The sequence below is a fragment of the Salvia hispanica genome, chromosome 1 (genome assembly GCF_029641045.1).
Source record: "Salvia hispanica isolate PSC_SH4W2 chromosome 1, Shi_PSC_v1, whole genome shotgun sequence".
In the NCBI taxonomy this organism is placed as follows: Eukaryota; Viridiplantae; Streptophyta; class Magnoliopsida; order Lamiales; family Lamiaceae; genus Salvia; species Salvia hispanica.
Window position 1 is genome coordinate 53,678,040 of NC_142692.1, and position 14,892 is coordinate 53,692,931.

The 14,892-nt window shown below is 35.2% G+C and overlaps 1 protein-coding gene and 1 long non-coding RNA gene across 4 annotated transcripts; one reads left to right on the plus strand and one right to left on the minus strand.

Annotated features, from left to right (window-relative positions):
- Positions 1 to 3,896: 3,896 nt before the first annotated feature.
- Positions 3,897 to 6,280, minus strand: LOC125223751 (uncharacterized). 3 transcript variants are annotated; one of them, XR_016129012.1, is made up of 4 exons: positions 5,879 to 6,280; positions 4,590 to 4,655; positions 4,186 to 4,463; positions 3,897 to 4,064 (listed from the first exon to the last, which is right to left on the minus strand). It is a non-coding gene; the product is annotated as an uncharacterized LOC125223751 (long non-coding RNA). The 3 variants fall into 3 exon arrangements; XR_016129011.1 differs by lacking the exon at positions 3,897 to 4,064 and having other exon boundaries at positions 4,073 to 4,439; positions 5,879 to 6,279; XR_016129010.1 differs by lacking the exon at positions 3,897 to 4,064 and having other exon boundaries at positions 4,073 to 4,463; positions 5,879 to 6,279.
- A 7,681-nt stretch (positions 6,281 to 13,961) lies between these two features.
- LOC148934146 (protein FAR1-RELATED SEQUENCE 5-like) lies at positions 13,962 to 14,892 on the plus strand. The gene is made up of 2 exons (XM_089062205.1): positions 13,962 to 14,485; positions 14,574 to 14,892. The coding sequence occupies exons 1-2, from the start codon at positions 13,962 to 13,964 to the stop codon at positions 14,890 to 14,892; spliced, it is 843 nt and encodes a 280-aa protein (XP_088918331.1).

The following is a 14,892-nucleotide window of genomic DNA, read 5'->3' on the forward strand; positions in this document are numbered from 1 at the left end:
ATCTTCGGTATACCGGTATATATAGGCATACCGAAGATTCGGTATATACTTACACTTCGGTATACCGTTGATTATTAAATATATAAATATATACATACCTATATAGGGAGATGTTAAAATGATAATGTTATTTTGGATGACACTGTGCCACCAATCTGAGTCGTTAGATTTTAGGTGAGATGCAATTTTAACATTCCATTTGAGTCTCAATTTTTTTTTTTAAATAATTAAAAAAAAATGCAAAATGCTATAATTGTAAATCAAAGTTTTAGCAGATTCTCTCCAAACGTAGATCACAGTATTTTCTCCTCTCTTTCTTCAATTTCAGCATTTAATCCATCAAATCTTAAGCAAAGAATCGCCTTCAATCTCTGTAATTCTCTCAATCGCTTGTGCTACTTTCATTCTACTAATTTCAATCTGTGTAATTCTTCCAAATCACGCTCTGCTACTTTCAATCTCTTTTTTCAGTTCCGCAGATATTCAATCTATGTTATTCTCGTAGATATTCAATTTCTGCAATTCTTCATTAAATCTTCCATCTTCATTGAATCCACGGAGAATGATGTTCCTACTGACGTCCAATTCACTAATTCATGGATTTTGATATGTGATTGAATTTCACGAATTTCATGTGTAATTGAACTCACAGATTTGTATCTTCTCTTGTAAACGAAATTTATGTGATGGGAATTGAAATCGTGGGGTTTATATTTCATAACTTATTGCAATTTAGTGACTGAGTGTTTGTATTGCGCCATACAGATTTCGTCAGATTGCTTGACTGAATATGTTACATTGTTTGCTCATGTTTACTAAATTGCATGTCAGTGCTTGGGATTTGGGATTCCCAGATGATTTACTGACCAATTGAAGAAATTATCTGATTTCATGAGCTTGCAAATGAAATTTATGTATTTGTAATTAAATTTCATGGAGTTCAGATATAAAGACTGATTGTAATTTATTATTGACTGTTTAAATTTCTCCATAAAGATTTTGTATGTCAGAATACTTGTTTAAATATGTGACATTGCTTATTTATGGGTATTAAATTGCATGTCAGTTTTCTGCTGTAATGCTAGATTTTGGAAAAGAGTTGGAGAGCAACTCCCGGCCTTGCCTGATACTGAAAAAAGGAAAAGAGTGGAAGAAGATTTTTATTTCATTGGTAGACTATATGTAATTGAAGTTCAGACACCGATAGAGTTGAGAGCAACTCCTCGGCATTGCTTGTCTGTAACAAGTTTTTTCTCATACTATCATAAAAAATCAATCGGTGCTTCCCTCGGAATGTGTAATTGCTTGGTTGCATGTGTTCGATTGGATGCTTTGTAATCTGAAATAGCATATCTTGTCATTAATTCCATATTCTTCTTTATAATCTAATTGCATCACATATTGCATGTCAATTTATAATTTAGTGCTTGGTAGTACCAAGGATTTAAACATATTAGAGCTACAAGAGTTTGTTTTGCTTGCCAATGTCTCAGAATTTGCGTACGATTGTAAATCATGCCTTATGATTGTTTAACATTCAATGTCTACATCAAACAAAATAGAAATCCAAAAACCATCAATGTATACACCCAAAGAAACCAACTGTCATCGATCATCAAGAGTTAGTTTACTAAAAATTGTTTGAACAAAAGACAGTGATGTTCATTCCCCTATAACAATATCTTTCACTATTCAAGGTCTGGGGTACTCTGCAACCATCTTTTCTAACATCAACGGGTCCTTTTCTTTTGCACCTCTTCAAAGTGGTGTGTTGTTTTACTCTTTACGTCATCCACAAACTTATTTTGAGCTTCTGTAGATTTCATTGGAGAATTCTCCTCTTCTGCGGGCTCTACGGTTACCTTCCTTTTTCTAACCATTGTTTAATTGTGTCATGTGTTGCACGATGAAAACCATTACACTTATCATGTATTAACAAGCACATTCCCAACCATTAGTAAGCAAATTATACACATGTTTTTTCACACATTTTCAATGTTTTATTAAAGCGACACATGGAGCAATTAATAAGCTTGAACAGGCAATTCTATCAAACTGAACAAGCAAACAATACAATAGAACAAAGCAATTACTAAGGCTCAATCAAGCGTCATTAGTTTGTAGGATCTTTATTTACCTTCCTTTTTCTAACCATCATAATAAGTGTGTCCTGTGTTGAATGACCGAAACTATTAGTCTATTGGCACGTTCTCAAGTTTGACAAGCAACAAGCATATATGTATATATGTATTAAGCAGATATACGATAAAACATAAGCAACTGAACCAACAAGCATATATATGGAATCACGTAAGCATTTTTCAAATTAGTGGCAAGCAATCGAAAATTTCTAACCATTTTAATTAGCGAGTCATATGTTCAACTACCAAAACTATTAGACTAAAAGCTTAGTCTTGAGTATGCCAAGCAACAAGCAAATATGTAGTAAGCGGATATACAGTACAACATAAGCAATTAAAGTAGCAAGCAAATATATGGTAACACACAAGCATTTTTCAAACTTGTGTCAAGCAATTCGAGATATTTATTTTAACTATTCTAATCTGCAAGTCCCGTGTTCAACAGCCAAAACTATTACATTGTTGGCTTGTTATCGAATATTCCAAGCATCAAGCAGATATGTGGTAAGTAGATATATGCTAAAACACAAGCAATTGTAGTGGCAAGCAGATTTATGGTCACACACAAGTATTTATCTAACTTGTAATTTAACCATTCCTAAAAGCAGTGAAGCAATTCACTATTGTTTAATTAGCGAGTCCTATGTTCAACTACCAAAACTATTAGACTAAAAGCTTAGTCTTGAGTATGTCAAGCAGCAAGCAAATATTAATAAGCGGATGTGCAGTACAACATAAGCAATTAAAGTAGCAAGCAAATATATGGTAACACGCAAGCATTTTTCAAACTTGTGTCAAGCAATTCGAGATAATTTTTTTTAACTATTCTAATCAGCAAGTCTCGTGTTCAACGACCAAAACTATTACATTGTTGACTTGTTATTGAGTATTCCAAGCATCAAGCAGATATGTAGTAAGCAGATATATACTAAACCACAAGCAATTGTAGTTGCAAACAGATTTATGGTCACACACAAGTATTTATCCAACATGTAATTTAACCAAACAGTGAAGCAATACACTACTGCTTTTTGTTTAAATGTAGATAAAGCAATCCATAATGTTTAATAAAGTGATTCACCACAACCCATCAAACAATTTTCCATTTATTAAGCAGTCAAAAACGCATTGCTAAACAATAAAAAAACAAAGCATACTAAACAGATCTATAGTCAATTTTCAATATTCCAAAGCTCTGAGAATAATAGTGCATCAACCAACACATCATATGTTAACAACTATTGCTATAACGAAACATGAGCAAATGCAAAGCCAATAGCAAAACAAACAACAGCTTCGCGGCTACATATGAAGCACTTTCAAAAGAAAAAGAAACATGGCATCTGCGTGCAAGCACGCAAATTGGACAACATAAGCAATTATTACTCACTACTCAAGCAATTCCTTTTAGTTTTTGGAATTAGATTCAAGACAAGCAATTTGTATTATATAGACAAACAATTAATCAAACACAGTGAAGCAATTCACTACTATTTAAATAAATCCATAATGTTTAATCAAGAAATCCACCACACCCTCGTCAAGAAATCCATAATGTTTAATCGCAGTGAAGCACAGTGAAGCAATTCACTACTACTTTTGTCACGACCGCACTTTGCTAAGGATAGCAAAGCCGGGAAACCGTGACTAGGGGTGGGAAATAAGAGGAGGGGAATAGAAAGGGGATAATAATGACCGAATATTCACTTAGAAATAAAGGGAAACAACTTCAAATTAACTCTTAATCACCAGATCTTGAATGTAAATTTTACTTTTCAATAAATAATTATTAGAGTATAAAAGAACAATACGCAGCGGAATAGATGCGGTCACATGTATGGAGACAAGCACCGCCAAGAGCCTTTACTTAAAATAAAAGGAAAATCATAACTCTGTTCAGCATTCTCCACTGTCACTGCTCAACTGCACATTTAGAAATATATGCAGGGCTGAGTATAAAATACTCAGTGAATACATTGCCGAAATATACATACATAAAATTGAAAATGTTGTCATGCCATCACAGTAACACTCGAGAGTTTACTCTTAAAAGGCCCGAGCTGACTAAATTCTTTGTGAGCTAAAGTTCGACTGATCAGTCTAAGTTCTTTCTGTACTTTTGTCATATCTGAACACCAGGTGCCTTGGAGATGGTGCTCTCCCACTGTCACCTACATCTTTCTCCAGCTGGGGAGGTGGCCACCTCCCAACGGCCTCCACTATATCATCTTTGTGCCGTGGAAGGTGGCCACCTTCCAACGGTCACCTGTGTACACTAATCCGAGTAGGGACACCACCCTCACACGGATCCGAATTCGATTCCTTAGTTCCAACCAAACAGATAGGCATAAAACAAATCATTTATGGCAAGACAACATCATTTTCACAAATAATAAAACATAAGTTTATATTTTCATCCACATTAGTATGTAGGATAGAAAAGTTCACCTCGTGCGTTTAAATTCCGTTACTTGAGGTTCTTTACTCCTACCATCACTTGCTCGTAGAGATAGCCTTTTGAAAATAAAAACATATACTTAATCAAACTCAAGGAAAACATCTACTTAGAATGCATGCATCCTAATTAATCTCTTTCTATCCTTCGTTCTTTCATAGGAAATTTATGAAACTTTCATATTAATTAAGTCAGGAAATTTGATTAAAAGCAATTCTTTGTTAGACTTAATTAATTATGTGACTTGAGATCGTCGTCTCTCTCTCTCTTTCTTTCCTTCTATTTCCTTAGCAGCCGCCCAAGGCGTCGCGGGGCGACGCTGGTCGGCCCTGCGCACCTTCGATTTCAACATCTTCCATCTTCGGGAACTAAGTAAATTATCCAGAGAATTTTAATTTACCACTTAATCGAGCTCCAACTCATCTCCACGATTAACTCTTCGCTCTATGTAATTTAATCTGCCCAAATACTAATTTTAATCCTTGTCCATAAAAGACCATTCTCATTAACAACAAGAAATTAAGTAGCCCCTTTTTTTATTGTTATTATTCACTGTCGGCCCACTTATCGAATTTAATTATGTAGTACACTTTAATTCTTGAAAATCCTTCGGCCAAAACAAAAACAACTAAAGTGGCCCACCCAAAGTGTTTTACCAAAAATTTCTCCACTCTCCCTTCTCGATCAACTTCTCTCTCTCTCTATCCCCTTCATTCCATTTTCCCCAAATTCATCAAATTCCTCCCTACATAAGAGGCGGCGCCTCCACTCCTTTCCTTTCTCCGGCGAGTTCGTCGCCAATTGCCCATCCCTCCACCGTCATCTCCTCCGGCCATCGTCACTATTCTTGCTGCTCGCCAACGCGGGGCCTCTTCGAGCGCTCGTGGGGCAGCAGCAGCGCCGTCGGCCACTTCTCCTGCTGTCCGTTGTGTCACTCCCGTTGGCGCTTGAGACGGCCGAAGCAACCGCCGCCGCTGCTGTGTCTCCGTCGTTGTTCGACCGTGGACAGGACAGAGGTTCTCCGGCGCGCGGTGAGCTGTTGTGCAGTTGGTCCGTCGCCGGGCAGCCACAATCCCATATCTAAAAGCTAAGTTCTTCCTTTATATTTTAGTAAACTTCTATCTAGATTTTGATTAACAAGGAGGAGTTGAAAGCTTTAAATTCATGGCTGAAGTTGCTCTTGTGGTTTATGAAACTTCTTATGTGATTGTTGGTTCCGAAAATTAAAATTTGTCTATTAGATGATGATGCTTGAAATAAAAGAAGTGGGATTAGTGATTACCTTATGTTGGAAAATTGTCTTTGAAAAGAGAAAAAAAAAGAATTCTTTTCTCTAGCTCTCGATTTCTTTGAATTGATCAACTGTGATGGAAATTGTAGTATATCTTGAAGATGACAACGAGAATATGATGGTGATTTGTTTTCAGGCGGTAGGGGAGGATTTGGCCGCTTCTGTGAACGACACGTGGAGTTGGGGAGTTATATTGGGCTGCCATATGCATGAAAGAGAAGATGAGAGTTGGGCCTTCCATGATGACTCCAAAAATTTAAGAAGTAGGCTGGGATTTAATTTATAGGCCACACATGTACACTTTTAATTTCTTGAATTCCATTTCATAGTATTAGAGATGTATAACGGTAGTTAGACTCGTAAAATCAAAAAGTTTGGTTCGTTAGTGTGACCATATGCTCACTTATTTATGACATTTCACCTACTAGAATTATAATAATTTATATTATTCTTTAATTTTCTTTTTTTGGCTAAACATTCGATAACATTTCGACAAAGAAAAAGAAAAAAAAATTGAGATATTACATTCTTCCCACCTTAATAAGATGAAAAAAGTTAGGATGTTACAACTTTTTTGCCTGAGTATATTATGATGTTAGGTTTCCATTTTAACTATGGTGTCACCATAATGCTCCCCTACCTATATATATATATAGAGTTGTGATCAATGTCGAACCAATTTTAAAGACCGAACTAGAGACCAAATCTGGGCCATTAGATCTAGTTTTTTTGATGAGATGTGCTGCTGTGAAATTTTTTTCTGCTTCATTACTAGCCCGTTTTACTTCATTGTATAGGTTTATTACTTCATTCTGTACCTAATACCTTGAAACTACAACATGTTTTTACTTGCTTCCAGTAGGTTTTGAAATGATTCAATATATGTTTCATTCAAATTCATTGACGTGGGTTTTTGCTTGATTAACATTTAAAAATGCAATTTATTCAAGTGAGTTTATTACTTCATTCAGGAACGTTATTACTTCATTGGATAAGATTTTTACTTCATTCCAGTAGGACTTCAAATGCTTCTACACATACTTCATTCCAATAATTTATTACATTATTCCATGTGTTTATTAAACCAATATTAGCGCCATGGCGGTGGTGATAGATATTGTAGAGAGAAAGAACGGCACGCGACGGCGAAACCACATTTACGTACTGGAATGAAGTAAAAACCTACTAGAATGAAGTAAAAACCTACTAGAATGAAGTAATATATTCTGGAACAAAGTTAAATCTTCGTAACATGTTAGTATGACTTATTTACATTCGGATGAATTAAAATAGGCTCGTGATGAAGGAGAAAATAATTTATAAATTTTTGTATCTTATCCATAAAAAACTAGATCTAAAAGCCTTAATTTGGTAGGGTTCGATGGTTCGGTCTTTAAGAGTGGATTTGTGGATAATGGGACTCGATATATATATATATATATATATATATTTGTGTTAAAATGACAACCTCTCTTAAAATGACACCGTGACACCGCTTATACAGCAATATTATAAACGCTACACAGCAATATTACAAACACTACACAGCAATCTATAGATTGTTGTATAGTGTGTCGGATATTGCTGTTCAAGAAAAATTGCTGTATAAAGACTAGCACATTGCTGCCGTCTTTTTCCAGAATTTTTTTTTTGCCACGTGGCAGCTTATTATTCGTCCACGTGTACAAATGATTGGCTAAATATGGTGGTATGGTGTTATTTTAAGGGGTGGTGGCACCCTAACATGCCCCATATATATATATATATATAGAGAGAGAGAGAGTTGTGATCAATATCGAACCAATTTTAAAGACCGAACTAGAGACCAAATCGGGGCCACTAGATCTAGTTTTTTTGATGAGATGTGCTGCTGTGAAAATTTTTTCGGCTTCATTACTAGCCCATTTTACTTCATTGTATAGGTTTATTACTTCATTCTGTACATAATACCTTGAAACTACAACATGTTTTTACTTGCTTCCAGTAGGTTTTGAAATGATTCAATATATGTTTCATTCAAATTCATTGACGTGGGTTTTTGCTTGATTAACATTTAAAAATGCAATTTATTCAAGTGAGTTTATTACTTCATTCAGGAACGTTATTACTTCATTGGATAAGATTTTTACTTCATTCCAGTAGGACTTCAAATGCTTCTACACATACTTCATTCCAATAATTTATTACATTATTCCATGTGTTTATTAAACCAATATTAGCCCCATGGCGGTGGTGATAGATATTGTAGAGAGAAACAACGGCACGCGACGGCGAAACCACATTTACGTACTGTAATGAAGTAAAAACCTACTAGAATGAAGTAAAAACCTTAGAATGAAGTAAAAACCTACTAGAATGAAGTAACATATTCTGGAACGAAGTTAAATCTTCGTAACATGTTAGTATGACTTATTTACCTTCGGATGAATTAAAATAGGCTCGTGATAAAAGCGAAAATAATTTATAAATTTCTGTATCTTATCCATAAAAAACTAGATCTAAAAGCCCTAATTTGGTAGGGTTCGGTGGTTCGGTCTTTAAGAGTGGATTTGTGGATAATGGGACTATATATATATATATATATATATATATAGGGATGTTTTAAAATGACAACTCATCTTAAAATAACACCATACCACCATTCCTAGCTAATCATTTGTACACGTGGACGAATAATCAGCTGCCATGTGGCAATCATAAAAAATTCGCAAGGGTAAATTTACACGGACTGCAACATCCAATACTCTAGACTGCAATATCCAATACTCTAGACTGCAAGGTGACGCAGCCTGCAATATCCAATACACTAGACTGCAACATCCAATACGCAAGACTGCAATCTATAGATTGTTGTAGATTGTTGTCTAGCGTTTATACTATTGCAGTCTAGCGTGGTGTCACAGTGTCATTTTAAGAGTGTTGTCATTTTAACGCACCCCTATATATATACATATATATATATATAGGGGTGCACTAGGGTGCCACCATAGTTAAAATAACATCATACCACCAATACAGTCCGTTAGATCTCATCTATGGATGCCTAGGATTAAGTTTCTTGAAAAAACACGGGTTTGCAGTCTACTGTATTAGATATTGCAGTCTACTGTATTAGATATTGCAGTCGTGGTAAACTGCAATATTGTTGTGGTAAGACTGCAATATTCAAGGAACAGCACTGCAATCTGGTAACGTAAAATTAGAAATTTCCTATTTTACCCCTCCGTGTTTTTACACGTGGCAGCATGACAAGCACACGATTTTCAGATCCAATGGCCTAAAATGGTGGTATGGTGTTACAATAAAGAGGGTTGTCATCTTAGTACATCCCTATATATATATATATAGGGGTGCGTTAGGCTCCTTTGCACCCTAAGTGTCCTATTTCCTTCTTAATCTCAGCCCTTGGATCCTTGAATTGAATGGTTGTGATCAATGCATTATTAGTCTATAATGTTGCATTATTAGCCGTTGTGCATTATTAGAATGAAAATGTGCATTATTAGTCTATAATGTTGCATTATTAGCCGCTGTGCATTATTAGAATGAAAATGTGCATTATTAAATGACACGTGACATTAATCTAACCGTCAGATGACAAAATCGTGGGGCTAGGATTAAGAAGGAAAAAGGACAAAAGATATGAAAAGGATTTGAATACATCCCTATATATATATATATAGGATTGTGATCAATTGAGATTTTTTATGCTAATTGAGAAATGAGATGCAATATCAGCCACTCGTTTTTATTAAATGAGTGGTCCAGATTTTGCCACATAAAGAATAATTTTAGATTAATTTATTATGAAAGGGAAGAATAGTAATTCCATGTTTTAGTTAGGAAAGGGTGTAGATTCATCCTCTTCTCAATTACACGAAGATCTCCATCTCACGAACCTTAGCTTCAGTTTTTGAATTTGTGTTGAATTGAGCAGATCCGCGAGCTGAAATCGAAGCTCGGAGAAGACGATGCGGAGAAGGCGAAACTGGAGATCAAGATCGGCACGGCGGAGGCGGACGATCAGTATCTGGACGGCGGCAGGGAAAACTGAGCTTCAATTTTTGAATTTGTGTTGAATTGAGCATATCTGCGAGCTGAAATCGAAGCTCGGAGAAGACGATGCGGAGAAGGCGAAACTGGAGATAGAGATCGGCGTGGCGAAGGCGGAGGATCATGATGTGGACGGTGGCGGGAAGAGGAGGAGGCGAGGTGGCCGAATTCTGGCGACAAATCCAGCTCCGCCGGATCCAATCCGAAGGAAATCCTCGAAATACAATCAAAGGAAAATCCTCGACGCCTCCAGACAAGCCCCCTCTCTCTCTCACGCGCGGTTTAACGCCGCCGCTGTTCACCGCGCTTCGCCGCTCCTGCTGTACGAAGCTCCGAACAGCTTCGCTTCTCACGCCGTCGCTTCGTCGGAAGCTTAATTGTTGATTCGAGTATGAATTTGGTGGTATTAAGCTTTGCATTATCAATTGTGTTGGATGTGAACTGATTTTTAGTGAGCGAAATTGCTACCTCTGTTTTTTCGCCGGAGCTCTGTGTAAAAGTCGACTATTTTGAGGTTCATCTTCACGATTTTCGCTGTTTTTATCAAAATGCTTGAACATTTGGGAAAAAATCTGAAAATACTGATTTCTGCTCATTTCAATGCTGAATTTCTCTGTTATCTCGCGACCTCAGCACAGATCTTGCAATTTTTTATTTAATTCGATTTATGCCTCTCAAATCTGCTTCGTAAATCACTTGCATTTGCTCGTTGACATAATAACGTTTGTTGTTGACATGAATTATATAAGTCGTTGACACAAATTTTATGAAAAATGTTGTTGACATGAGTTATATGTAAAACATTGTTGTTGATATGCGTAAAACATTGTTGTTGACATAAATAATATAGGTTGTTGACATGAAAATATTTGTGGTTGGCATTAATTATTGTGTATATGATTGTTGATTATGCAAAGAGATAATAAGTGATTGTTGTGTTCATATGTTGAGCAATAAATGAAGTGTTTGTTCACTGTAAAAATTGAATAGAAATAGTGTGATTGGTGGTGGAGAAAGATGTGGAGAGTCATGTTGTGGAAGGTGTGGGAGTTGTGGGTGATGGTGAGAAGGGTTGAGTTTAGGTTGTATTTTTTGTGTATTTGTTCGGAGCCATGCTGGGTTTGGTGTTTGTCAATATTTGTAGATTTAAATTTGCGTGTGTTTAATTGTACGATGAAATTTGTGAAATATATGGATTCAGTTTTTAATTCGATTATGTTGCTGGAATTTTTGAGTTGTGTAGATAAGGTGTTTGTGATATTGCCTAAAATAGTATTGTTGACATAAATTATATAAGTTGTTGACATGAAAATGTTTATTTTTTACATGAATTATATAGCTCGTTGACATAATAACGTTTGTTGGTGTCATGAATTATATAGATCGTTGGTATAAATTTTATGAAAAATGTTGTTGACATAAATTATATGTAAAACATTATTGTTGACATGAATTATAAGTAAAACATTGCTGTTGACATAAATAATATACGTCGTTGACATGAAAATATTTGTTGTTGACATAATAGTTGACATAAATAAAGTTGTTGTTGACATCGTAGTTGACATAAATAAAGTTTGTTGTTGACATTGTAGTTGACATAAATAATGTTTGTTGTTGACATTCGATATTCTCGCTATTGATATGTGAAAATTATAAGTGTTATTTGTTAGTTGTTGACATTTTAATACGAGTTGTTGACATTCGATATTCTCGCTATTGATATGTGAATTATAAGTGTTATTTGTTAGTTGTTGTCATTTTAATACGAGTTGTTGACATTCGATATTCTCGATATTGACATGTGAATAGTAAGTGTTATTTGTTAGTTGTTGACATTTTAATACGAGTTGTTGACATTCGATATTCTCGGTATTGATATGTGAATTGTAAGTGTTGTTTTTTAGTTGTTGACATTTTAATACGTGTTGTTGACATTCGATATTCTCGGTATTGATATGTGAATTGTAAGTGTTATTTGTTAGTTGTTGACATTTTAATACTAGTTGTTGACATTCGATATTCTCGGTATTGATATGTGAATTATAAGTGTTATTTTATTGAATGTTGAAGATTTGAAGATTTGATGATTTGAATATTGAAGAGATTTGAAGATTTGAAGATTTGAAGATATGAATGTTGAAGATTTGAAGATTTGAATGTTGAAGATTTGAAGATTTGAAGATATGAATGTTGAAGATTTGAAGATTTGAAGATATGAATATTGAAGATTTGAAGATTTGAAGATTTGAATGTTGAAGATTTGAAGATTTGAAGATATGAATGTTGAAGATTTGAAGATTTGAATGTTGAAGATTTGAATATTTGAATGTTGAAGATTTGAATATTTGAATGTTGAAGATTTAAAGACTCTGTAGCTAGAATTTTAGAGAGGATTTTAGAAAATGATTTCAAACACAATTTAATGAAAAGACAATTATACCCCCTTGTTGACATAATGTAGTATTTGTTGACATTTTGTTAATCTTGTGGATTAGTGGCTCATATTGCATCTCATTTCTCAATTTAGCTAAATAATCTCAACCTAACAAGACCCTATATATATATATATATGGATGTATTCAGATTAATGTATAAAAAGTTGTTAAAATGTAAAACTAATTGCATCCCTTGATTTAGTGTGATCTAATGGTTGATATGGGAGACACTTTGAATTAATTTAATTCATTAAAAAATCAAAAAGGGTATGGTTGGAACACGCTAAAATCTTTAGTTATTTTCATTCCATGATTCACGTTCTTTTAATCTGATGAGATTTTTTTTTCCATGGTTATCAAACCCGTTCTGTGAAAAAATATTGTATACGTCTCTTTTGAAGAACTACTGTATTATTTCTGCTTCGAACAACGGTAATCTTCCTCGCCATCGTTAGTAGCATCAGCGTTTATCGAAGATGGAAGAAGGTAATTTTTTTTGGGAAGCATGATGTCTGATATTACGATAGTTGCTTAAATTTGGTTGGGTTTTTTTACTTGATTTCATCAAACGTATGTTCGTATTCATAGATTTTACTAATTTGTTTGTGTTTGATTACACTTTGTATTTTTTTTCGTTTCTTATTAATATTTGCATCACGTTGGTGCAGAATTTGAAACTGAGTATAGGGAGATGAATCCATTCCCCTAGGGTATAGATTGGTATAGGGCTAGGGTCTAGTAACCTCTTATTTACGAAAATTAACTTCACCACACAAATGAATCCATTCCCCTAGGGTTTTCCAATCCATTGGGCTAGGTTTCTAGAAATTTATGTTAATCTATGTTTTTACTATTGCTTTGAAAAGCAGGTGATGTACTGATACGGATTGATGATGTACGCAACTAAGACGTTAATGTATTCCTTGTGTAGTTATTATCCGAAATCATTTTTTTAATGTCATGCATCAATTGTTCGTCTATCCATTGAATTAGATCCATTCCCTTTGGGTTTAGAAATCCATGGGGCTAGGTTTGTAGTATTTATTGAATTAGTTTTTGAATTAAAACTTCAAAAACGGTATGGAGATAAATCACTTTTTGCTTCGCCATAATACCAACATTATTCACTAAATTTTAATTTGTTCGATATAGCAGTTGATGTAAAAGAACGCACTTGTAATGTATCAATTTAACCACTGTAATGTAAAACCAGTGAGTTCGTAATGTATTAAAACATAGACCAGATCATGCAACTGTGCAGAATGTTATGCAATTTTGTACGCTTATGTATGTATAATGTGTTGCGTTTTAGCTTACGTATTTCCTTTTTTTCTTATAACAGTTGTGGTTGTACCCGAATGCTCTCAAGAGTTGAGCCATTTGCCGGACAAATGTTTAAATCACTTGATTTTGCTGTTGCTTTTTACAATGTGTATGCTCGCGCCGTTGGTTTTGATACCCGAAAGCAAGGATTGAAGAAGGTGGACAATGTTGCTACATGGCATTACGTAGTATGCAGCAGGGCAGGGTTTAAACAGTGCGATGACCTATCAAATCAGATTAACGCATGAAGTGGGTTCTCTATGAAACGCAGAAAATTATTGAAGAGATGTGGGTGTAAAGCTGGGGTATCGTTCAAGTATTTCTCCGAAGGAGGCAATCCAGGTTACGTCGTCTACCAGTTTCATGAGGTCCATAACCATTCAATGGTCGAGGTTCATCATCAGCATTTCATGTCAATCAATCGGAAATTGGAGGAGGTTCATCATAAATTCATACTTGACTGCTCTAGGGCTAATATAGGGTCGACTATGACATTCAAGGTTTTGAAAGAAGTTCTAGGTGGATTTGCACATGTTAGATGCACTGTTGGTGATATCCGGAATGCATCTCGAGACTTGAAAGCCTACGCTCATGGATTTGATGTGCAAATGGTGTTGAATGATATGGCTATGAAGAAGGAATTATCTGACTCTTTCACATATCATTACGAAGTCAACAAGAGTAATCAGTTGGTCGCTTTATTTTGGTGCGACGGTTTGTCAAAGAGGAACTACCAGATGTTTGGTGATATTGTGGCATTCGACTCAACCTACAATACCAACATGTATTGATCTCTAACCTTTTATAATTTTATTTTTGTTCGCAGTATATAGTTGATTTTCATAATAATTTACTATGTCATATTGTCACAGGTACCGTATGATTTTTATGCCATTTACTGGCAAGGATAACCACGACAAACCAGTAACTTTTGCAGCTGGATTGGTTTGCAGTGAGAAGACGGGCGCTTTTGTGTGGTTGTTCCAAAAGTTTATTGAGTGCATGGGGGTCGCACCGAAGATGATAGTAACAGACCAGGATTTGGGCATGCGATCAGCCATTGAGGAAATCCTTGTAGGCACTAGACATAGGTGGTGCGTGTGGCACATCATGTACAAATTGGCCGCAAAGGTGCCTAATAGGCTGCTGAAGGATGAAAGTTTCAAAAAAGAGTTCAATGCCTGTGTGTAG

Excerpts from the sequence above, each read along its gene's own strand:
- LOC148934146 (XM_089062205.1), top strand. The coding sequence starts at position 13,962 with ATGAAACGCAGAAAATTATTGAAGAGATGTGGGTGTAAAGCTGGGGTA. Across the intron at positions 14,486-14,573 it reads TCAACCTACAATACCAACAT|GTACCGTATGATTTTTATGC; the intron begins GTATTGATCTCT and ends ATATTGTCACAG.